Source organism: Acanthaster planci, linkage group LG01 (genome assembly GCF_054643075.1).
Source record: "Acanthaster planci isolate LZ-2023a linkage group LG01, COTS_SCS, whole genome shotgun sequence".
Classification (NCBI taxonomy): Eukaryota; Metazoa; Echinodermata; class Asteroidea; order Valvatida; family Acanthasteridae; genus Acanthaster; species Acanthaster planci.
In genome coordinates, this window is record NC_141777.1 from 8,967,618 (window position 1) to 8,994,604 (window position 26,987).

The following is a 26,987-nucleotide window of genomic DNA, read 5'->3' on the forward strand; positions in this document are numbered from 1 at the left end:
GCATCTTTTTCGATCATTACTCTGAACTGCTTTGTTAAATTAGCTTAGCAAAATCAACTCATCAGTTCGCAGTTCCAAATGTTAAGTTCTTGATTTTGTCATGTTTACGCTACTCCTTTGTCATCGTCTTATTTTACTTATTTTTCAATTCTGAGCCCTGGTATCCCATACAGGACTGGGCTATGACTGCTAATTTATGAGAGGAATTCAAGGGAACCCTTCTCTGGCCCAGGGTATTTTCCTTCAGGGCCCATCACGGTGTGCTGTGCGGCGCATGCGTCATCGGGGACATCAAGAATGCTGGCCTCTGACATGGGAGCTGGGCAGACGTGGCCTTTGGCATTTTCGCTTCATCATCCTCGTCCTTTTTCTCACTGTCTTCCATCTCCTCCTTTTTGCTTGGCATTGTCTGTCTGTTGCCTCGCACTGAGGAGTGTGGAGATGGTGCCCTTGGCTGGGCTGCGCGCTATTCTGGGATTGTTTTTGAACCCACTCTTCTGAGAGGAATACACAGCTGGGGTGAGGGAAGTGGTGAAATTAGAAACTGAGGGGGTGGGGTGTGGGGAGTGGGAGGAGATAGAACCTGGAGATGTTTGCCTGACATTCACAATCATGGAATTCAGATTCAACAAAATTGTTTTGAGATTTTGTAAGATAAATGAGAATTCAAAGTTCTTGGAATTTTTTACCAAAGACCTTCCTACTGCAATTTCATAGCTGTTCTTTCATTACCTAGCTATTGTCTCATATCAAAGGACTTACATGTACATGTACCGGGTACATGTTTTACATGTCCCTGATGGACACTCATGACTGAAGCAACAGATGAATTCCCGATAGTTTTTTCCGAGCGTTTTGGGGGCTTTGTTTAGGGAGAGGGGTGGTTATGTTTTGGTTATTCGGTTTTGATACAGAAGTGTTGTGTTTTTCCAGGTTTGCCTTTCTTTTTTCAACACCAACACATCACAAAAGTTTTGGAAAGATGGCAAAAATATATCTTAAGACAGAGGCTGGATGTACTCTACCAAAAAGAAGTGAAAACAAAAATGTGGAGCTAAACGTACGTCTGTACAAGGATCAGTTCAGCAAGGCACAGATCTCGACAAAAACAACCACTGTGCTCAGTTTCCCTCCCAAATGCGAGCCAGTGCTGCTGATAAATCTTAATTCGATTAACTCTGTCATTTCATCCAAGCTATTGCCAATAACCTTGCGTAGGAAAGTAAACGCACCTGTGTTGGAAAAGACTAATCTAATTACCCCTGCTATTCCAGAATGTCAGAAATATTGGTTTCATTGCTGTCCATACTCATACATATATAAAAGACAAGCAGTAGCCATTGTTCGAGACTGAGCATCACATCAGTGCATGGCACTGACATTTAGAAAGTAAAATCACTACACTTAAAAAAGCATAGGGGTCCCTTCTTTTTTTTTTTTGCGTCCCTGTCACATCTGATATATGATTTTGTAAGTTCAGAACACATTCTCTGGTTTCCAAGAGTGATGAATTAATGCAAATTACCTGCCAAACAAATAGTAATAGTTTAAAATCAATTCCGGTGATATTTCCATGTCAAAGAACAAAGGGTCAGGTGTAACAGGGACACAAAAATGTCACACTTTTGGACCCTAATTTCTGGAATTATCCATGTAGAGGCAACTTATCACTACAAAATGGGCTAGAAGTTGGATTTTATTTCCAAAAGGAGATTTCAATACTGGAATAAGTCCAAGAGAATGATAAATATACATGTAGGTGTAGAATTGGACAGTAAATTGCATCGCTGTCTTTTGGGAGCTTTGGAAATTGGCACTGAAGGCTTCAAAACTAAAGCTCAAAAGAACACCAGGCTTTCACCACTGGAAGAAAACATAAGAAACTTTCTCCACATAATACGTACGTACATGCATGCACACATATTAGAAATCACATCATCACCGTCTCATCAAATGGAAAACTTCCTGTCAGGTAATAAAGCTACATGTATAATGTTCACTTTTCCATATCCGAGGGTGGAGTTCAATGTACAGTATAGCATGTGGGGAGGAAATTAACGTCTTTAGGTTTTAGTGAAATCACGCATCGCAATCACCGACGCATTATGAGGGAATTTTGGAAGCGCACGGATCCAAACAGTAGCACCGCTGCGGCTGGGCAGAGCAGATCAATATCCGTCTTGCTGCACAACTAACGAACCTTGCTGCAGGTGGCAATCATCGCTTGCGTTCGGGAAAAAAAAGCTTGGCATTTTGCAACTGTGCATTTGTTTTGAAAACCCATAATCCTTAGAGTGCTCCTTCCAAGCCAAGAGACAGATCTTGCCTCATCAAATACATGTACATACAGTATAACATTTACATGTAAGGTACATGTATGTGTGGATGAAGATTAGACTGCGGCAAGCATGCTTCAGATTTGCTTCAAACTCCCACTTATCCAAATAAATAGGTTTTTTAATGCACTACAAAAGACCATTCAGAAATGATTATAAACAACAGTACTAGAACTTTACACATGACATGTACATGTACATTGACCATGTAGCTCCTTAAAGGTGTCGGGCCTGCATATACATGTAACTTCAGTCAGCTACATGCGCATGTACATTGAACATGTAGCTCCTTAAAGGTGTCGGGCCTGCATATACATGTAACTTCAGTCAGCTACATGTGCATCTACATTGACCATGTAGCTCCTAAGGTGTAAAAGGTGTCAGGCCTACATGCATGTAACTTCATTCACTTACATGTACATGTAAGAAGAATATTGCATCAAAGCTTTCTGTGCTACTAAAAAAAAGAGGGAAAAAAATTGGCTGGAAAAACAGCAATAACAGCACGCTCTCTCGTTAATAGGATATCTACATGTAGCAATGGTCTCAGTGCTACCTGCTCTCAACTGGATCTTGCATCATTTGCATATTTATCCCTTTTTATAGACATGCAAATTAGGAACACATGTAAATGTAAACGTGGCTACTGGCTTGCTTGAACTAAGCATTTGTTTCTCTACACAATCTGATACAAAAACAGAGAAAATCGGCTGCAGTGTGAGGGATTCAAAAACACACGTTTTTGTGAACTGGCATTAAAAGTCTTAAAATCTTACCCAGCCAAGGTGCGGCATCACATAGCATGTCAATTTGTATGTACACATGTAAGGAAAGTGGACAAGGGAGAATGTTTGTGGGCAGGGTGCATGTTATGATTCACAGTGAACAGTTCATATGGTTAACACACACGGATGATGTCAATGTGTATTGCAGGCTATACTTGCTAGGATACTACAGACTAGAATTAGGATACTGCCAGTTTCATATCCAGGGATTACATGTACCTCGTAAACCAAGTTAGAGTGAAATAAAGTAACCCCTGGGGATGAGGTTCTCCAACCTACAACGTTGGCTTGTCACTTACTTTTGGTAAGCAAATTTTGGAGGGGGGGCTGTTAAGCTAACTTTTGTATTTAGTAACACCATGAAATCAGCTGCCAATCTTGCCCTGGGAGTCCCCCTTTTAAGAAAAGTCCCCATACAAGTTTTTACTTCCCAAGCTTTTGGGCAGTCATAACCATGAGTCGGTGGTGTGGTTGTTAAACATGTTCCTCTTTCGCTAACCGTTTGGGGGATTTGATCAAGAGCACCCTCACAAGTACATGTACATGTAACTTCCATCATCCAAATAAAATCGCCCAAGAAATTCACTGATGAGAAATAACCACACCGATTCTTGGGCATGGCGAGCTCCTGAACTGCGAGCCGTCTTCATTCGTTCCTGCAAGTGCTTATGTGGGTCCAAAAATTAAGCCTGGTGCTCGTAAAAGTTGCTAACAAGACAGGTGCAACTTCCACTGGGTCAAAGGTGGGAAAATAAAACAAGTACCACCTAATATATCTTGCACTGTACCCCTTCAGGTTTGGCACAGAGTATTCCGTTTTCATCACTTTCTTTTACATTTCCACCACATGTACAGATTCCGCTGCAGTGGGCAAAATTCTAACAATATTTATGGACCCACCAGCAGCTAGCCACAGGGGCTTGCCGGAGTCTTGAAGGATAGGACAACCCCGGGCTGTTGGTGTCAGGGGGTCAGTCTTAGCATGATTCGGTATCCAGGATACTCTAGCACAACAATCTCAATAACTTCATGCGGTATACTTGGGCTACTTTTTGGGTTTACTTGACAATGTAGACAACAGCAATGTCCCAACAGCCTTTGCAGGTTGGTTTCCAAGGCAGTGGAACAGAAAGATACAAGAAGAGGAGGACTTGACTTCATAGCCACTCATCAATCCTCTTCAGATTGGCTACCAGGACTGTTTTCTTCTGTTTTTAATATTTGAAAGCATTTATTGTCTTGACCGGAGGCTTTAAAATGGTTCATTAAGTTCATGACACATTTTGTGAATCGTTCTGATCACCTTTTTATATGCAACAGGTCAGGCCCCTCCGTAAAGTTGCTGGGCGAAAAACACACACAGGAAATCTAACATGGTAACTATAATCACAACTTATTGTAGGCCATTTATTTCAAAGTATTTTAGAATGACGCATACTCAGCAAATCTGGCTGTTTATACCGTTAACTGAATCACTTAGGCACCGAGTTAAGTGCTTTAAATTTGCATTCTTCATTTCTACAGAAATGGTAGAGATTTGCATTTCAGCACTGGTAAATATGGAGGGAATATGTACATAGATTAAATGTGTGAGACAATAGCTTGCCCTAACAGTCCAAAATCCTCCAGTTTCAATATGATTTTACAAACACAATAGGAGGTTAGGGTTAATAACATTTACAGCACGACAATGGACATGTATACTTACAAACATACACATTCAAACCTTTGTGCATATATAGACATGTCATGGTACATGTACATGTACTCGCGAAATTAATGTAAATTTTGACACATGTATTTGGGGTGAATTTTTCCATCATGTGTGCATTTCTGTTCTGTAAATATTGGTCCATGTTATATACGTACATGTAAACGTACAAAGGTTTTGTGCACATTCAGCTGAAAATACATCATTCTTGCAGGTGGTTGGATTTGGAGCAGTGCATTTTGTAAAACTGCCTTGGTCCCAACAAAGCAGGCTACGAAGCAATTTCACGTCATATATGCACATGCACATGCACAACAGCCCGTGGTTACTATGAAACGTTTGGAAATGAAATTGCGCTATGTGAATTTTAAAGGGAATAAAAAATATGAAGCCTTGTGGATTGCCAACCATACAAACTGTTGTCCATTTTGACACTGCAGCTCAATCTAATACACGCGTTTTGCAGCAGCAGGGATTTTCTCAGAAACTGCCATTTTGAGCGGCTGAATGCACTTTTTTTATTTTTCAATTTGCATCAGCAAATTGACACAATTTTCCAATAAAAACCTAACACATGCAGATTGCATTTACAGGTACGTATCACACTGTTATAACGCTGGCTGGACACAATGACGCTTTCATGGCCCAAGCAAATTATAATTTGCAAGTGGATATTTACTTGATGTCTACTGTCCAGTGTGCTTCCGAAATCAATACCCTGTCTCGTATTCGCAATGTCAATAAAATTGTCCAAACACACCCAAACTAAAATGTGGAGAACTAAAACCACCTAGAATCGTTCCCAAACACGCTCAGACCGATGTGCATGAACAAGGAGCAGCAGTACCCGTGCTGCAAATGTCAACCTCTATATATGCCACTAGAGAGGCATTTTTTTTTCCGGGGGGGATGGAGAATTTGGAGAAACTCTATTCAAGGGAATATTGCCTGCCTATAAATAGACAAGTGCCGGGGCGACCGCTGATAGCCGCTGACGTCAGACGGAGAAGCTCCATTTTTTTACCCCTATTCCTTTTCTCTTCTCATTTTTGCACTATGCCTCACTGTTTAATATGTCTTAGGCTTCTCTCTTAATGGATTCGGCCGCGGCTGGAAATAAGGATTTGCAGTTATCTCGCTTCTGGATCACCACCGAGGGGGATAGAACTTGGAAGGGGGGGTCATGACAAATGACGATGTGCGTTTCTGCAACATCTTTAAGGGTCAGATCTTCCCACTGGGTTTCAAGACTGGGCCCGTGCAGCCCTCACTCCATATATGGATTTGTAGCTGCTAGTTTCAGCCCAAATTTGGTAAAACTGCACACCCGGGCAAAGGGGAAAATGATGGACGATACGTAAAAACATTATTTCCCTGAATTACAATCGTTGTGTATTACATGGACATGTAAATGAAAACCTGATGAAAATTTCAAACTTAAAAGGAGAAATAAAAATTTAAAGTTAAAACCAGAAATTAAAAACCAGAAAATAAAAGTGTTCCACCGCTACTGAATTCACAAGCACAGCTTATTTTTAAGGTAAATTACATCTCATTGCATGCATCTCAAGTTTATTAATTTAATTTCAAGAGATGTAAAGTGTATCTTTATTTTGGTCTCTGCTTCTTTAAATATTACATATATGCTGCATGCACTACCAGAGCATAATTATATAATCATTTGCAAAAGTTTAAGACCAACTGGAATTTTATTGGTATTTCTGTCACTGGGCATTACCTTGTCTCAAAGAATGATTATTTAACATGTTTTTACAGTGGTGCATAACATCAGTGCCGTGGTTTTTACCCATTTGAATGAAATCTTTTGCAAGCGCAGGTCTGGCATGACATTTTGTCTGTAAGGCAGTATGGGTAAAGAAAAGCCAGTCTAAGTAATCAGAAATAAAGGGGGGGACAATAAATATTAGACTGTTTCAAATCATTTTCATTTTTCAAAAATCAAACATTTCAAATCATGGAAATGTAGTCAAGTAGCTATTTAACCAAGATACTAAGGTTACATGTACATGTACATATTGAAAATAAACATACCGGTAAGTTGCCATGATTGATTGGTTTAAATTTGCTTTTTCTTCAGGTTAATGCATGTTGTATGGGTGGTCTTGATTTTTTGCCAATGACTGTAGAGGGCACATACAAGTGTACATGTATACATGACATGCACTGGTACATGTATGTTGTTTCACCATGAAATGTCATTCATGCATCAAGGTTAATGTACACTGTACAGTCATTCCAGTCAACCCAGCGAGTAGGCCAGACAAGGTACATGTACATGTAGTGGACACTGATCACAGAATTTCAATTCATTGATATTCCACCAGCTGCCAACTTTTCCCGGGGAGAGGGAGTTGCATTGTGAAATCTCTTCCCCACTTTGCTTGTGTGCAGCTGGTCAATTAATTTCATTATCAACCTGGGTGTTTTTTTGGTTTTTTTTTTTGTGGGAGTGCAACGGATGCTTGAGGCCACACAACTGATTGGGCATGAACTGTGAAAGATCTCTTCAACCACCAAACCGGCATTGCTTGGGCTCTGTTGTGCATCAATCAGAGAATTTTGTCCTTAAAGACACTCTAATGAGTCCACAGCTGCAAAGTTTGTTTGCAACTCATGAGCAGATATGCTTTCAGAACTCTCGCTTGTTTTGAAACATGAAAGGGCTGCTGGAGGGATAAGCAATCTACATGTACCAATGCATGCAGCTTTAATATTGGGGGGTGTATTTCATTGTAGATGTTAATTACTGTACATGTGTAGCCTGATGTACATGTACATGCATGATCTTTTAGCCATTGTGCTCAAGTTTGGAATCCAAGTCAACTAGAATTGATATGCAAAATTACATAAAGCAATACAAAAACAGAAGGCAACATTTTTCATCTGGACACCAAATTTTGTGCTTGGACACTATGGGGAAAACATGTATTATAACTTCTATTCCAGTGGTAAGGTGCAAAGTACATGTATACCATACACATACTGGTACAATGTACGTGAACATGTACGTACACATGTATGCAACATTACTGTACACCTGATTAGAGAATGGCAAGAGCACTGGACAGTGCTTGCCTGTGTACCAGCAGTCTATCTCCTCACAACAAAATCTAGCACAAGAGAAATATGGAAGGGCTGCGTAGCACCGTGATCAGAATATCGACAAGAATGTAATATCAATCAGTGCTCTGAAATGTGTGATTGCCGAGCTTTCGGTAACGAGTACCTTCTTCAGGGCAAGCAGATTGCCGAGCTTTCGGTAACTGAGTACCTTCTTCAGGGCAAGCAGATTCAGCATCTGCTTGCCCTGAAGAAGGTACTCTGTTACCGAAAGCTCGGCAATCACATGTCAGAGCACTGATTTGATATTATATTCTTGTCAATATCTAGCACTAATTGGGCGCACACTGCACAACACATACACAAGCGTACCACGGAGAGTGAGCAGGACCGATTTTTCGTCTAAATGTGTACAAATCTTTTTGGAATTCAAGATACACCTGGACTTGAATGTGTGGTATCCTATTTCTCTCAATCCCTTTTAAATGGAGCTTTGCACATTTTTTTTCATGATTAAGAGCAGCAAACTTTTAGAAATGGCCTTTACAAGTAGACACAACATTTAAAGTGCTTTGTTGGGCAACTTAGCTTTCTTGATCCATCCACTTTTAACTGCCCAAGCATTCGTAAAAATAGAAGGTCGTAAAATAGTCAGTGGTAACGGTGAATGAAACACTAGGTATATGTGCATATACATGTACATCAGTACAAGTAACCAGACTGCAATACACTCTCGTATGGAGTTAAAGTTAAGGCAGCCATGAAATAGCTGAAATCACATAAAAAGTGGATAAAAAATTATTCTAAAAACTCTTTGGATTTAACTGACGTAACTCTGCTTTTGCAGGTCAACAAGACTCACTGAAGAACATGATCACTTGAGCTACATGTACAGTACACAACTTCAGCTACACGTAGGAACTGACATAAATTACAGTTGAGTATGCATCCACACTAGTGTGTCACATGACACCGTGATGTAACCCTGTAATCCTGTCAATAACATGCCGGCACCGCAGGCAAGCAAAAAACAGCATAGCGCATGGACTGTATTTCTTTCCATCGGGACATGGAAACCTTCCTATTGTTCCACAGCAAATGTAACACTCCAGTCTATGTTTCATTCGAAGTATTTTCCCACTGTTCTCAATACGCATACATATTCGCTGTAATACTACGCTATACACGCACAGCTGTAGATGATAAGTGACACCAAAGGTACTGTGGATCTGCTGCTGAGAATTGTGAACTAAATGTCCGTATTTCTGTAAAAGAGTTAAGAATCCTAGCTAGGCATTTTCCCCAACCATTCCCAGCATTCAAGGGAGCTCCAAGACTCATTAATACCGCATCCCTTCCTTCAGACCCCGTTGGTATTTCTGTTCACAAATCTATCACACTATGTAAATAAACATGCTCCTCTCCCTGGCTCTGCCTCTATGCCAGCCTCCTGTACATGTACGCTTGCTTGCTACATGTAATTTATTCCACTTTGAAGTCTGCTGTCTGGCCCGGTCGTGATCAACCATCAATCAGCATCCCATGACAATGCTTCTGCAGAGTCCGTCCCCAGACACAAAAATGTCACCCTGAATAAACCAGGACGGTTGTGCATATCCCCCAAAGCTGCAGACTGTGCACTGATTTAATGCATATGTGCATAATTCATAAATTAAAGCTTCTGCTGTTTAAACACCCACCACGGCAAAGAGCTTCACTTCCAACCTTAGAGGCCAAATCAATGCAAGTTTTTCGATTTATATGTAAAGCCTTCCTGCGTACATGCATGAAAAAATGTGCTGGTAATTTAGACAGTTTTGTAACCAAAAGTTCATGTTGGACCAGCATCTGACATTCCTTTACATACACCTACGCACTTGTGCAAGGTCCTGGATGGATGAGGTCTCGACTACAACACAAAGTCCTTGCTCTATGGACAGATAATGGTCTTGAGATTTCAGCTGTCAGAAGTGCATAGCAACTGACTGTTCTAAGAAACGGAAGTATGAAAGGCACTTTAATAGAAGTGTAGCAATTCGAATCCAGTTCAGGCACATACAGGTATCTGTAGTGAGACATGACTCCTGGCTCTGCTAGGACCTCACAGTTGATTAGCTTCAATCAGGGTACATTACTTGTTACCATGGCAATGTCATGCATCACCACACTCTCCATCCTTAAAATGTTCAAGGGGTTGGCAAACATGTACACCTGCATCTGAAAAGAGTCCAGGTTACTGAGATTGAAGAGCATGACAAAAACCAGACCTAATGTGCATGAGGGATGCTGCATATATTGGTCTTGAATGACCCTGCTGGTGTTTGACAATGCAAAATCAGTGTTACAAGTTCACAATGTATACGTACATGTACACTGCATATATTGTAACGGTACATATAAGTATGTTTCGTGTAATCTCAATGCAATTTGTACTCAAAACTTTAGTGCTTGATTTCTCAAAATGAGGTCAGCCAGTCTTTACAACTTCCTGAAAGCATAACTCAACTTTTAAAATCCTAAAATGATGACATAAAAAGTTTTGAAAACAGCAGTGCCGTCATTGCATTGATGTACCTGTATCTACCATAAAAACAAGACATTTAACCATGTGAAAGGTTTTCCCAAATCACATCACATACATGTACATGTACGGTACATGTACAGTGCATGTACGTGTATGTTTAGCAATCTGACATTGTAGACAGTAGAATTTCAAGATACATACTGTATAGAGTTCCAAAGAGAATACGTCACACACAATTATGTTTGTAAAAGGCATTAGTGCAAGATCTAGCACACGAACCAACACACATGCGCACTCCTTTCATTAACACTACACTTCCTGGTTCAAAATGACGTGACACATTGGTACTCTAAGCGAGCTTCAATTGAAGATCCACAGCGGATCTTACTTTAAAACACATGTGATGCAGGCCTACAGCGCACCATAGCCGTATTCATTTGCATGTAAAACCTCTCACACTGTCCAAATAAAGCATGGTTTCATACATCTTAATCTTGGAGTTAAATACTCTGTATTCTGTTTGTTCACAACTAAAAACACAACACTGACAACAAGCCATGCTGTCAACATGCACTGCCTTAAACTCAATCGTAATCAACTTTGTTTTCTTGTTCCTTCACAGCCTGACCTTTACGGATATCCCCTATCCCGCCCACCACCCTGCATCACATTCGGGAGCCAAATCTTCAGGGACTTCAAAACTCACACAAACCAATAGGGGGGCGTATCTGAAGTAACTGATGCGCCAATGTAGGCCATCGCCAAAAAAACCCAACTTTGGTAAACAAGAATCTCATCAGGGACAAGCAAAAACATTCACATCATATGTGAACCTTCATTAAATTAAGCCAATCACATTTCTCCGCCCCCAACCCCTGCAAAACAAAGTGACAGCACCCACGTTCTACATCCTACACCAACGTATCCAGCTGGTAATGATTACACTCTTATTAAGTGGCAAGGGAGGAAGTCAGGCGATGTGTGGTCTCAGGACAAAGCTACATGTACATCCTTCTGCAGACTGGTCTTTTGAGGCGTTTTTATGTGATGAGCCAAACCATAAATTTTCATTGCATTTCCATGTATACACTTGTGTGGACCCCTCCCACATGTAGGCAGAATCAAGCGCGTACCAGTACGTCTTGTATGAACTATACGAGCAGGTTGAATATCTCTATACGAAGTTACTTTAGAAATGGATGTGTACATGCATGCAGCCGCCATTTTAAAATATTTCAAGGCAGTACACTTAACTGCTGAGAGGCTAAAGTGTCACTAAGGGACTAAATACATATACATGTACAGTGTACATGTATGTGCTTGGCTGGTCTTAAATGTACATTTAAGACTGGCTCAGGAGAATGGAAGGGACTAATGCCCAAGCCACAGGCGAGGGCCTTATCAGCATTCGTTCTCCTGAGCAAGGTCTTAAACATTAGTTTAAGACTGGCCAAGCAGATAATCATCTCTATAAATACCTTTTATTCAAATAGTAAAGAAGTCAACAAGTGATGGATTTCCAACAATTTTGTTCTAAAATGTTACTTTTATTTTCCCCAGCATCCCTGTCCATTTATGTATTCCTTTCGAAAGTTGTCTGAACTTGACATGGGTGTGGCACGTCGATAACGCGCCGTGTGCACACAGACTCCTGACCAATCACACCCGATTATTAAAGCTGTATCGTATCCAGGTGCCAGTGCGTGATTTACGCAGCGGACATCATCACTTCTCAGCGGGCATTGTCAAATGTTAATACACGCTCACGTGACGCGTTTAAACCAAAAGGAATAGAAAAACTGTCCAGGGTATATATGAATACATGTAAATGTAATTCACACAATCATTTTACTGTCATCGATGGATATTAATATGCGTACATCAACACAGCATTCAAATAAACCAACCTACATGTAGGTTAAATTTACACGATGTCAACGAGGCATTGCGCTCACGATGGTACCAGCTCTCCATTTCATACAAGATAAAACACCTCTGAACCCTAGTTCAGTGGTCCCCACCGCTGAGGAATTTTACCATGACTCTAAATACCGTACCTCTGACGAGTGCCACACATCTCTGTATGTGCACTTGTTCTACACGCACAAATGTACGTGTTATACCGGTATGTACATGTAGGCTTCTTTCTAATCCCCAACGTAGATGTTTGGTGTTGGCTGATGTGACTGCATACTGACACCTGCCACACCAATGATCCCCCACTCCCATCCCTCAACCTCCAAACAAGTCTAGGAGTGCATAAAAATCCAAGCCAAAGATTCTCCATTCAAGAAAGACATGGCACAACAGCGGAACGGAAAAATGACATCAGACCGATGCGTGGAGCTACATGTAGTATGAATATCCATTCGTGAGGTATGTTTGACATGAATAAACTTTTCGTTTTACACGTACTGGTATTTTCGGCTGAGAGATAACTGCATGGACGTCAATCGGTGAGGGAGCCCCCTCCTACGTTTGTCCTCTCTACTTTTCTACACACCCTAAATAAAAAAAGTTCGGGTGCATTTGATTTATACTGCAGATAAAAATGATTTTAAAATGAAATGAATCTTGCCAAAGAATGATGTGTATGAATATACTTAGAACTTTTGTTAAAGTGGTCAGATATTGTCTCAGATTGAAGAGAGCAGTGAGAGAGGAGGTTCTTGCATGATGCGGATAGCACTGAAGCCGGTTCATTCATCATAAATGAATCCCAATGCAGAGTGGAGTCTTCAGCATGACGCCAATCATCACAATCAAACAAGAACTGCTGACGTCAAATCACTTTGCTTTCACTCCCAACTATGGAGAGAAACAAATCACACTCAGCATCAGTAGAGTATCCACAGAATTAACTGAGAGGAAGCCAAGGAACCAAAACAAACACCCTAAGCAACTGAAGATGACAGAGTGATGAAATTTTTACGCCGTGATTTGCCTGCTGTGATGCCAACAGTGGCATTTGATGAAGTCCCAGAGGAAGGGGGAAACAAGCTGGTGATGCCTGCGTTATCCACGAGGTTGAACACAATTCATGGACTTGTGTCAAAGTGGACAACAAGAGCTCTTCACAATATGGTGTGCCCCACCATTTATTCGGTTCTCCGGCTATCAGCAGGTCTATACTTCTAAACTGCAGTTCGACATCAGTAGCTACCTGTACATGAATGGAACACTTAACAAGCTACAGCCGCTGATCTACAGACAGGATAGTGTGCCAAGACTGAGGGTTGAAGTTACTAGGTGTCGTCTTTAGAGGCCCTACAATACTTGTGGACATTGAGTAAGAGAACTAACCAAGAGACTTCACACTGTAGTCACATCACCCAATATACCGGTACTTCAAAACCTAGAAGCTTATTATGTACAAATATGTAACCTAAACGTGCGTTGTACGCTGCACTGAAACAAAAGACAGCCATCTTTGGAAGCCAAAAAATGGAGCCACAGTGGTTGCAGAGTTACTGTAAATCACTCCTGTTGTTTTAACATGCCATTGTTTCCTTTTCATTTCTTTGAGTCTATGATACGTTCTACAATGGAAGACAAAGATTTTTTTATATTTTGACACCCCATATAATGCCAAAGTCCAACATCTGAGTTGAAAACCGTGGGGCTGTATGGACAATCACACCACCCCAAAATAGGGTTCCAGCTAGAACACTTTTATTCAACATGTACCTGTACATGTAGCTAATATTTCAGCACACACACTGCACATTCTCACATTCTTGTGGCCAACTGCCCTTTTTGCACAATATGTTTCCCTCCAACTGCTCAGGACAGTGGCCAAAGGTTTGTGAATATTTGCTATTTGGCTACAGTGGTGAATGATAGCCAGAAACTAGCTCAAAGGTACTGCACATTATATGGGCCTGCACCTCATGTTTGGAATTTATTTGATTTGTGGTGTGAAATACAGAGGAGAAGTTGACACTCAGATGTCTTCAGAATGATCCCAAACATGTACAGGGGCGTCCAAAAAAATTATTTGCTCGGTGGAATCTATCTGGTGGTCATGAAGATCTGAGAAAACATCAGGTTGGCAGGTGAACAGTTCTCAATCGAGGAAATTTTGCACTGTGATTCACAGGGAGCCATGGTACAGTGTAACAGGAATGTCATGCCCTTGGTAGACTGTTCACTAATAAACAGTACACAAATCTTGGGGTTGATAACTGGCAACGATTGATAACTGGCAACGAAAATCTTCAACCCTGCGCCAACCCTGCGTCAACCTCGAGATTGATTTCAACCCGGGTTGTACTCAATCCACTCCAGACCAGGGATGAGAATTTCCAACCCGGGTCGGAAATTTTTCATGCTCATTTCCAGGTTGAATTCACCCGGATAAGCTTGGTTCGCACAAAACATGTGTAAAACAGCTCTGGGTTGAATGTGGGGCTGAAAAATCAGATTTTCAACCCAGGGCGGTCATGGGTTCCCCAGGGTTGAGTTCAACCTGGGTTGACAGGCTGTAGTGTGACATCACAGATTTTATAGTGCTGCGCATGTTTTCATGCAGCACCCTCAGATTCGCTGTAATCAAGCTACCGGGTACCATGACATCTGTGTGTAACAAACAACAAAGTAAAGGGAACCATTTAAGTTAACAGAGCCTACCCCTCCCCCTAAATGGTTATAAATTTCTGCCAGTGTTTCAATGCCCACAAAAAGAATTCTGTCCTTAGGAATAGGAATGTAGGCATTGAGAGTAGAGATTTTTTTTGTACAGTGCGTTCTTTCAAAGTCTTCGGTCCCTTTTGCAGTTAAAAGTGGATGGAACAAAATCTGCCCATCAGTTTTGCCATGAAAATGGACACTGAGGTTTGTTCCAAATGGATATCACTCTCTGATCTCAATCCAGTTATAGCCTCCATGGTACACTTGAAGAACAGGTTGTGGGGTGCTCAAGGCATGGCAAAACAGAAGGACTCTTAAGGAAACACTGCTATCCGCCCCAAGCTGAAGTGCACCCCCAATTGGTGAGAGAAAGACAGGTAACCACAAGCGAGTTCTTGCACATGTTCTGCAAAGACCACATAAGCCGGAATAAATTATTTACGCGTACTCAACGTGCTCCATGTCAAACTCGCATGTGCGCCTATGCATTGAGTACCAAAAAACACGCCCTCTTTCGTTCTGCTCGGAGGGGATTGTGACAGTTACTTTTACCGGCCGGGGACCCTTGTGCCTGACATGTGTTACTATACATGTACATGTAGATAAACACTAACAGTACATGTATAGTACTGAAGTCGTCTACATGTACATGTACATAGAAGGTGCTCATGGTGCTTGCTCTGATTTCCACCACTATCCCAGTCTGTCGTCTGAATGTCAATGATTGTACATAAACAAGACGGTTCAAAACTACAGTGTGGCAAGGAGATGTGTTTTTAGCATTGACTTGAATATGTTTCCAAAGAGTCAACAGCTCTGGCAGTGTACGGAAGTGGGAAGATTATGCCAAATCTGTAGTGCAGCCAGTCGAAATGAGTGAGACCCCCATAAATTGGTTGGTCCAGTCTTCAACCAAAAGAAGCTTACTGTTTGACCGCAAATTACTTCCAGAAAGAATACAGGGCCGAACCAAATCAATGCTGTATAAAGGTGAGACACCATGAAGAGCTTAATTCTCTGCTCAACTGGAAACCAGTGGAGCTGTTTCAAGATGGGTGTGATATATGGAACAGCTTCTTGGAGCAGATGACAAGCCTGGCTGTGTTATTTTGTAACAGGTACATCTCATTTTCCTGAGGAAAAAAGAGGTGTAACAGAACCCTAAAAAGCAATCTCCATGCATGGCGAGCCAAACTAATTTTTTCTCAAGCTGATTTCCTCCAAACCCCCTAATTCCTTGCCAAAGATTATGGAAGGGAGCCTTTCATATGTGTGCGTAAAAATTTATCTAACACTGAAGACTTTGAAGGTTTGAAACAGGGTTTCCCCTGGCGTATGTGTAAGCTGGGTGGTCAAACAAATTTTGCCAAAATTCCAGAGCTTTAAACAAAAGTGAGTGTTTTCAACTGTACATTTACTCCAAATTTCCCCTATTCTTGTATACACTGTCTCCCTCTCTACCATTCTGAATGATTTAAAACTGATCTACATGTACTCTACTTCAATATATCTTACACGTACATGTAGTTATTTTGCTTTTTCCATTCATCTTGGTCTATTTTAAGTGTGAGGTGGTGAAATTCAAAAGAAAGCTGGAGGTGGTGACTGAAATCAGTGAGCTGCCTCACACTTGAATAGGCAGGGGAAACACTAGTTTGAAAGGCTTTAACAATACATGTACTGTAAAGGATCACAGCAATATACATGTAGACAGAAGATGGGCATTGCCCCAGACTCAAGACAGAAATTGTTTCCCTCCAGAGAAGCCGCATGAAATTCTAGCGGTCAGTGTAGCAACCTCTAATGCCAATCCACATACAGCCAACCTCGGCCATTCCAGAGTAAAAAATTCGGCAAGGAATGCCACCTTGTCGCGTCCGCTCCATCTACCTCCCTCAGATTTCAGTCAGGTGTAAAACAACCCCACCTTCCAGAGCAGGCAAGGGGAGACACCATTGTTGGTGGTGCGTCCATGATCCTACCCTAGTCAATGAATGGAGTGAAGAAAAGACAGCCAGGTGAAAAAAATACGTAACGTCATCTCCTGCCCGGCACAAAGGGATCCGTTACTGGACACATGCTTGCACAAAATGACAGAATATTGCCGGCAGACGAAGCGAGAAGGATCTGCTTTGTTGCCAGGTCGATAGAGCCTAATATTAGGTGACAAGAAGAAGTCCATTATAATTAGAAGTAATTCAATTCTCGGACTGAGGAATTTGGCATGGAAACACCTGATACGTGTATGTGTACAGAGGCTACATATATACATATATATATACTTATTTTCCTTTCACTGTTCAAATTCTCAGCTTCACTGTGTTAACCATAATTTTTATGGGATGCAATTTAACTGTGTATGAATTGAATTTGCTGGGACCCGTGGGAGATCAGCGTTGACATATGGTTGTTTGAAATTTTATAAAATACATGTACTGGTACATTGTACTACCGTACACTGTCGTGTATTCAGACATGATTATGCAGATCTATACATGAACATGCTTTTCAAATGTGTACATTTGCTTGTACATGTATAAACATGTACATGTACATGCATACCGGTACATGTGTTCTGGCACATACATGTACATGTACATATACATACATGTACATGTACATGTACATGTACAGTGTACTTAATCCTGAGAACTTACTGCATGCACTCCAGTCCATGCATGTAGAGAGGATACATATGTACATGTAATCCTCATTTACAACTGAACCCATGCAAAAACAATCAACATACCGGTATACTGTATGAACATACTGTGCATGTAAATGTGCAGTAACAACAGTCACTTGTACACAATTGTTAGGTACAGGTACGGTACATGTACCAGTACATGATGTACTGGGGTATGCAGCAGTATGTCGTGACAAGGATAACGACTAAAACACTGTGTATCAAATGAGAAATGGAAATACCATACTTCAACCGACAGAGAAGCAGGGATATATATCCAAAACGAGTTGGCTGGGCTACGGCTATGCATACATGTGGATTGTACATGTATGTTGTCAGCATGAGCCTACATGTACATGTAGAGACAGTTTTTATTACTCGGCTTTGTCTCTGTCTCAGGCTTAGGTCCCATTTGTAATCCCCTGACGTTGAGGTTGCTCCGTAATAAATCAGATTAAAGTACTATACACTGTACGGTGTACATGCAACGTAGCCAAATATTGAGGTATTTTTGCTAGATTTATTTTGTTCTGTTCTAATGGCAGGCCCACTCTTTGGGGATCGATTTTAGAGATGAAACCTGAGACAGAGAGGAAGCTTTGAGTATTGGAAACCTGCTGACCAGGACATGCTGCATGTAGCTCTAGATACATGTACAAGACTCTGGCACACTCAGCCCAATATCTGCTCAGCTTTGAAAAAGGATTCCAGATCTGCAGAGCACGGCCAGAAAAGACCATTTGCCAATAATAAATGAGACAAGTGAAGTAACAGCAACAGTTTACATGTGAATTAGAAATTGTAAGAAATTAGCAGTCCTGACCATTATTGTTTCAATCATCTTTTTCAAAACGATCACAACGTCTTCACTTTTTAACACTTGACACGTGAGATTTAAAATGCTTGCACCCCAATTTTCAAAATGAATTTTGATGCAAACACGACGTACTCTTACAGCAATGTATGCAAGAATTTATATGAACACTTGTGATCCCCATTACCAGCGGTTAACACACAGAAATTCATGTACTATATTGGTGTCAGCCCCTCCTTCTCTCTCCCCACCCCCCCCCCCGTTTTTCAAATTTCCACGGCTGTGCAATTCTCAATTAAATACTGCTACATGTATTTCCTCTGCTTCAATCGATGGGTTAGTCGCACTGCACAGAAATCTATAATTTTATTCGTACACTTACAGTAGTGCAATTTCTTTTCCATGTGAATACATGTACATGTTTCCGTACACAGGCCTAATTTTCAGCAAAAGTACTCCGACATGAAAATGTGCTGGTACCTGTATTTGTATGCATAAGCCCACCAAGCCATGTACATGTACATAGTGTACCGGTACGTGGGTACTGGTACAGTACCTGTTACCAGGCAGTAACTGCGAAGCCCAAGCCAACCCCTGGGGACGTAAATTACTGGTAAATGTGAAAGCGGGGCTTGCAGCAAAACGTGCACACAAACAATTGGTGATGTAAACTGATTGAATGATCTACACCAAATTATTGTACATGTACATGTAGCTTAAGTCCACACATGTTATGTATACGTACATGTACGTACCTGCATCTGTGACTTCAGAGTTACGGTACATGTACAACGGTATCCAATTTCTTTGAAAGGATTCCATCTAGCAGGCAGCACCTTTTTGTTTCCTTTTTCTCTTTTTTTAGAAGGGTGAATGCTAGAATTATCCCCAGTACAGTCAGTGACGATGGGTTGGGGAAGGAAGGTGCACACCTTAAAGCCCAATCTGCCATCCTTCAATCCAATGGCTATTCTGATTTCCAAGAAAGAGATCTGCCAATTTCAGCACTCTTTTTGTTTTTCTTCTAGTTTTCCTCCTGACATTTTGGTGGCGTATAGAACTGATACTTTACAGTGGTGCGCACCGTGCTGTACTTTTCATACATGTACATGCATTCACATGCAAGGGAAATGGGTACCCTATCAAAGTAGAAACAGCGGTAGCCTGGTACCCATACGGAGGAAACCCAAACTTCACAGGAAAAAAAAAAAATGTCTTTTTTAATTCTGTCTTTCCCAAAATGCTCACCAGTAAACCATGGGCATAAACGTTGGATCTGATTTACCGTTTCACATTCAGCCTATATTCAGTCCAATAACTGCGTTCCTGACGTCAATGGGCCTGGTGCTGTATCTACCGGTAGTCTGGATGTACAGCCCTCGTGTTTTGTGTGAATGCATACTTTTCTCCATGCTTCACAAGATGATTATGGGGGATAACGGTCACCATTTTCAGGCAGCTTAGTGGTGTTTGGATGTCTATCAGGTACTGTACATGTAAACGTACCAGTCCATACAATGTCTTGTACACATCGCCCCCTCGTAATCCGCTCCAAGCTGAACAAATGAGGGCGTGTTTATTTTTGGTACTCAACGCTTAGGCGTGCCATGAGGCGCGCAGGTATATACGCGTTTGACGCGGAGAACACTGAGTACGTGTAACTATTTTATTCAGGCATGTATGGTCTTTGCATACACGCAGAATGCGTGCAAGAACCCGCTTGTAACCACCTGTCTTTCTTTCGCCGATTGGGAGTGCAATTCAGCTCGGGGCAGATAACCACTAAGAAAATGGATCCACCAAGGTAATTCAGTTGCTTTCAAATATATATAGAGAATTATGGGTGTTGCGACAGACGCTGAAGGACAGTAAATCAAATTTTTGAATGTTGAATTTTTCCCTCGACTTCAACTAGAAAAACTGATTTAGTTTGAAAGATTTCTTTTTCATGAAATCACCATTGTAATCAATGAAGGCATAAGAATCAAATAAAATCACTAATTAATGACAAAACAAGATGCATGTAAAAATGAAATGAGAATAATGGCCCTGATTTGCAATTTCAACATTTGACAATGTGCTTCTGAACAGCAACAAATTTATGTCATGAGATCAAACTTTCTTCCCAAACAAAGACATGTAATTCCAAGGGTCGTATCTTAGCTAGTTTTATTAATTTTTATCCTGACATGATGCAGACCAATGGAATTCCCATAAAACAACTCATCCACAGACCAGACAGCTAATTTTTCTACCCACAGGTACTTTAGCCTCTTGGCATTTCCCAACAAGCTTATTCGAGAAAGTGACAAGCAGTTTAAAAAAGGAAGGGGGGAAATCAGGGTTGGGGATTTTTTTTTTATTTTATAAAAAATAATTCAAATCATATGGTTTTTTATTTAAATCAGATTTTTGAAAATTTAAATCAGATTTTTTTAATCTTTATGAAAATTGGAGACATTTTGGCTCAATTATCTTTTCAAATGGGAGCAAATTACATGTAGCTGCATGTGTATTAATTTCCATTCATTTATCTCTTTTGCTAAACAATTTAACAAATCTGGACTTGAATTAAGAATTTAAATCAAGAAATTGACTAAATTCACAAACCACCTTGAATATTGTCTAAACCCAGTGAAATGCATGCAGTATAGCACCTACCAGTACATGTACATGTACATGTACAGCTGTACCAGCAGAGACGACACTTCCTTCAGAGAAAGGTACGGTACATGCACATGTATGGTACATGTACATGTACTAAGGATAAAGTGTGTACCAGGTTTTAACCAAACTCTAAGTTTTGACAAAACTAGAGTTCACAAGAATTTGTTAACAGGGTACTTCTACATGTATCAAGTAACTAATGAGTGAAGAACATGCGATTCACCACAAGTACATGTATTTTACATGCTACATGTACATATAGACTGGTATGTTACATTGCCCTAGTACCGTACATGTATGCACAAAAAGTAGTCTCGTTTTGTTTGTGATCCAGCTCCTTTGTGATTAATAGAGCAATGACTTAGGTTTGATTACATATCACTTTATTAAAAGCATATTGTTACTGGTGCATGTTTCACTGCATAATGACCGAATATTTCTAATCTCAATAAAATACATATGTACTTGTAGAGACAAAAGGTTGATGTTACCTGCAACTTAAAACATCTCATAGGGGAGGTTGTTCCAGTACTTAGAAGAATGTACAGTGTACATGTACACTGATATTCCACCATGTCAAACTCTAAGTGGGCAATTCAAATGAAGTAAAATTAAATCATGATCATAAATCCTTCATATCAAATTCATTCACTGAATCCAAAAAGCAAATTTAAATCAAAACAAGTGGCTTGAATTGAACAAAAAAAAATCATCAACCCTGGTGTGTAAGACATATGCATTCATACTTTTTATCAATACTGGGACCTGAAAGGCTCACAGAAGCAGATTTGTTGTTTAAAATATGCAAAACCTGCAAAAAGAAGCCAGTCAGTCGAAACAAATTTTAAAATTAAAACATTTTTGCCTTTTTTGAAAATTGAATATGTTGATTCAAATCGATGATTTAAAAAAAAATTATTTGATTTGAATCGGTGATTTAATCAAAGCGATATAAATCAGCCAACCCTGGGGGGAATATCCCAATAATCTGTCCTGAAATGTGCTCCGAATGCATTCCAGTAATTCCAATCACATACACGTAGGGGCTGCTGGACTGTGTTTACAAAGGAAAATGTTAACAGGAAGAAGTGGAGAGGTGGTGAATAGTACTTTTTTCTGTATGCAGGCTGATGGATTGATATGGAAATAAATTGCTAGAACACTGGTAGGATTATGATTATGTATCTTTGTACGTGATTCAGCTGAAGAACATTCTTTCTCATTATACATGTATACAGTGTACCAATAATCATCCAGCAATGACCACAGATTACTTGCAACAGAATGACAGTGTATGCATGTGCATGAATGTGTGCCTACTTGTACACATTTACAGTACATGTACGTGTTCAGCATTATGCATGCACGTACGCGGACGTGTACATGTACATGTACACCTGTACAGATGCAGGCCTGCCCATCCAATAACAGCGCACGTACAGATCTGTACACACTTTCACGGTATGCCTTGTGTACGAAAGAGATTATGATTCCAGATTTTAAAGGATGTGGCCAAATATATTTCATGTCTTGGCGATGCATTGTACATATGTAAATGGAGCCTAGTGGTTTCCGAAAACAAATGTTGACAAGACTCTGCATACAGGAATGTGTCCTTTTAATCTGATGATACCGGTAGTTGTTCTAAGCAAGTCATACAAGCACGCCGGATCATTAATTGTCGGATCAACTGATCTGGAACACGTCCTTCCCACCTGATGTCTGCACACATAATTTTCAAGTTACGAATTTGATGGAGCCTTTTAATTTACAGACACATCAATGCTGCGCACACCCAGCATACAGCATCTACAGTAACTAGCAGCTGCACAAATACATGTACATGTACATTTACATGTACATCAAGCTCTCTAGAAGGGAAAAACAAAGGGCGACCAACCAATGCTTTGTGCATTCTTGCCAAGAGCCCTGTACTGTGCTGTCTTCTTTGTAAGAAAGCAAGAAAATGCAGCAAGAATAAAATCTATCGGCACAACTGAACTTATCCTCAAGACGGCTGATGGGTGATGGAACTGAGAGCATTCATATTCTGAACCTAGGTTTCATAAGGCCTTTGCCAGCAAAAAAAAAGCTGTAGGCCTATCGAAGCATCTCATAGAAAGAAGAAATCTGTTGCCTACTTGAATAGGACTAAAACCCACAAGCTTCCTGCAAAGTACCGGTCCATGTGGAAGTAAAAAAAAAAAAAAAACCCACTGGTACATGTAAAACATGATGGCACCCCTTGACGATTAACAGACAAAAATATTTCCCATTTATTAACATTGTAATATTGAGGTATCGTATACCTCAGTTTGACGTAGCACAGACACAGTTCACGTGGTCCGCGTTAATTATAGTCCGGCTGCCACACTCAGCAATCCATAAACCTCATCAAGGTACACATGTGGGCTCATATTGAATGTGCAGTGCTGAGGACGGCCAGCTCGGGCTTGGGTTAATATTGTGCCTCGTTGCAGGCAGTTGACTTTGACTGTAAATGTCAGTTTCATTTGCAGATGCCAATAAAACCGGTTCCGCTCCTCATCTCAACAATATTTACCGAGCTGACCGTCCCAAAAATGAGCAAAGCTGCACAAATACAATTTTTTTTCTCATGAGCCATTTCAGTATTTCAAGAAGGCTAAGCATCTGATTTCATGCTAGTTTGGCCATTCTCCACCTGCGTGAATCGGCATATATACATGTAGCTGCCACCACAGGGCCGACTTCATGCACCCATTATCCGTACTGACGCTCTCAATGACCTACATGTACGTGTAGCGGTACATGTATGATGCACTCTACTTTCAGCATGTTCTGTCTGAATACAGAACTCCACTGTTACAAGATGACGTGTCTATACTTTTGGGAGTGCGAGCCCATGAACATATCAAATTGAATCACTTTCAAATGAGTCATTAAACACCCCTACATTAGCATTGCATGTACATGTATATGTACTCGCACCCATAGGTAATGCGGACAGTCCATCCTTAATAAGTACAACAGAAACTATTGTTTTCTTGAATTGTGAACACTCTTTTATGCTGGATTTCTGTCAATGGTTTCTTTGACTGTTCCTCTTCCTCTTGCTGCTGTTAACCCTAACCTCAAGAATGCTTCTACACCTGTTCTTCAGAGGCAGGAAAACCTAGTGTGGATCTGCTTGGTCCACAATAGGTTCAAAACCTGCATTATGTGGACCTGCTTTGTTCTCAGGTCCACATGAAGATGAAAAAAAAAAGGTTGGTACATACACACAATGATGAAAAAAACAATAACAGAATTTGAGAAAATGAAAAAGCAAGTCTGCGTACATTCGGTTCCTTATTCCATCATGAGTCTTTGCACACTTTACTGCGTGTTATACGTGTACCAAACAATGAAAACAATATTTTTGAAAGACCAAAGTCACCAACTAAAACCAAAGTCTTTCATTTTAAGCAGAGCACAGATATATACATGTATACTCTTTAGCAATAAAAAAAAATTCCACATTTATCAAGGAGCTGCATCTTCTACAAAAGACGATCAGTACCCAAGTTCCTTCTTTAACTCAAAAAGCACCATTTCTGTGAAAGAAGAGCAGTACAGAGAAAAGGTTCTTTCAGACCTACCTCATCATAGCGGTCAAATGTGGCTCCATTCAGCAGCCCATCGGGTACAGTAATCTGCCACTGGAAGTCGTACAACTTGGCCATGATGGCAGAAGGATGGGTGGAGCTCCAGCCTGATGAGAAGAAGTTCCTAACACATTAGTTCCCAGTCAACTATCGCACCGTCCACGACTTGGAATGCTGAAACCGTCTGCGTCGTCTGTGTTCAGAGCAAGCACCGTTGACGACAAGTACAGTACTGTATGCTGCAGCTCGCAGCTCAGTTGTAATCAAATCTCTTCTTTCCTTCGGCAAACCAAGTTGGCACGATCAAACATTCACAGACAATGAATAGCTTATTGCGCATTTAGGAGGGGGTAACTGGAAAGGCATTGGCCCTCACATTTATCTACCTCCTTGGTGAGTGAATTCCTCCTAAAATAGCCCACGGTTGAGGCCCTCGGTGGGAGTAGCTGTCAGCTAGGGAGCCTCAGCAACAGCTCTTGAATCCATCCATCCTGGCAACTTTTCATCAAACTCGCCTGCAGAATTTTTCTTGGTTTTTTTTTTTTTTTTCACCTCTCAGGAGACTGTCTTCTTGCCTGCATGTGGGTGGACGGGAGGAAGACAACAGCTAGCCCAGGTGTTGCCCTTGTCCTGCGAGATCCTTTAACTGTTCCCCCTGGTGACTAACTTGTCCCTGACGGGCATCCGTTCCTCCGGATTTCCCCCCCCCTCATGCAGGACCCCTGCAAGGTACAAAACACCAGCCGGAAATCGCCTGTAGAGGAGAACAAATAAAAAATATCTTTGATTCCAGGAATGGGTCTGCATTGCTACGTCACTTTGGGGACACCATTTTGCCGCGAAGATGCACTGCTCTCGTTGTTTTTGTTTGCTACAGGTACCGGTACAAGTACTTGACCAGAAAAAAAAAAGCCACCGAAAAGGTTGATGAACATGTAGTTCAATTCGCGTTCTAAGTCAGTATCAGTTTATACCCAGTGGCTTACGTGCCTGGCTTTGGGTAATCTAGAGTTTATTTCCGAATCTGTTTTCTGTCTGTATGACCACTGATAGACTGAGTTATCTGACATTATCTTCTGCTCTGATGATCGGTGACTTAGTTTTCACTTTTGAATTCTAGTTGACATCAAAACTGGATTTTCCATTTCTACCTGAAATCTTGGATGTCTTCTGCACTGTACATGAAAATGCACATTATTTTCTTTTTCTTTTTCTAAGTTTGAGAATGACTTTATCAGCACAATACAGTATATTTCCCAGCCACCCCCCCATCCAAAGAAATAATTATTTGGTTCTCAATCCAACCTTCAGCACAGCAAACCCTTCCCACACTGCACATACTTTTCCAAAGACACAATGAGTAGGAATGAAGGCGATGCAATTGTGGCACATTTTTAGAAACCAGTTTGCTCGGGTGATCATTCTGAATTATGGACCAAAAATGGTCACATCAACTTGTAAGCCCAAATGCAAAAAAAACCAGGCCATGTGCGAAACTGGAAACGTGCCTATGAAAGCCACTGCCTTGTGGCTGAGGCTGCTTCCCACTGACTCATGTACTGGTATGTCAATCCCAGTCGTAGCCAGTACCGTAGAGTAGGACATTTGGACAATCATTACAGTCTGATACAGTACATGTGCCTTCCCCTTGAGGGTGTAAAATGGATCTTATCATTTTTGGAAGCGTGATGAAAACGTAATAGCTACCTTTTGACTGAAGCATATGTGCAATGAACTTATGTATTTGAATCTGTTGTCTACAGCTACATGTACATGTACACTGTACATACATGTACATGTAGGTCTACATATATCAGTGTATATGTACATGTACTGTACATGTACATGTACATCCACTGCAAATACACAGAGGCATGCTAGCAATAGACATAGCTGTGCACTGTGTACAGTACCATACACTGTAGCTCTGGAAGACCGTTTGGGTCATGGTCAAAGATCGTATAGCACCCAACATGCCCAAGGCGCAAGATGGATAACTCTGCCCAAAAGGTGTAACTACCATGGGCGCCATTTGAGCAAGCGATACGCCTGCGCAGTTTACGGTAATGCTTGGGCGCAGGCTAGGCAGGTGCACGTGCCTGCTGCGGCGCCTGCGCTCTGTCCATTA

General features: G+C 40.9%; 1 protein-coding gene across 21 annotated transcripts in view; it reads right to left on the bottom strand.

The window, feature by feature from the left end:
• Window positions 1-26,987, bottom strand: part of plcb4 (phospholipase C beta 4) — a 131,944-nt gene that overhangs the window by 98,983 nt on the left and 5,974 nt on the right. For all 21 annotated transcript variants that reach the window (XR_015427495.1, XM_087144947.1, XM_087144942.1 and 18 more), the window contains exon 2: window positions 24,854-25,613. Coding sequence is in view for 20 of the 21 variants with exons in the window: in XM_087144947.1 (XP_087001073.1) it covers window positions 24,854-24,937 (84 nt within the window). In the remaining variant the exon portion in view is untranslated. The remainder of the gene's footprint in view (window positions 1-24,853; window positions 25,614-26,987) is intronic.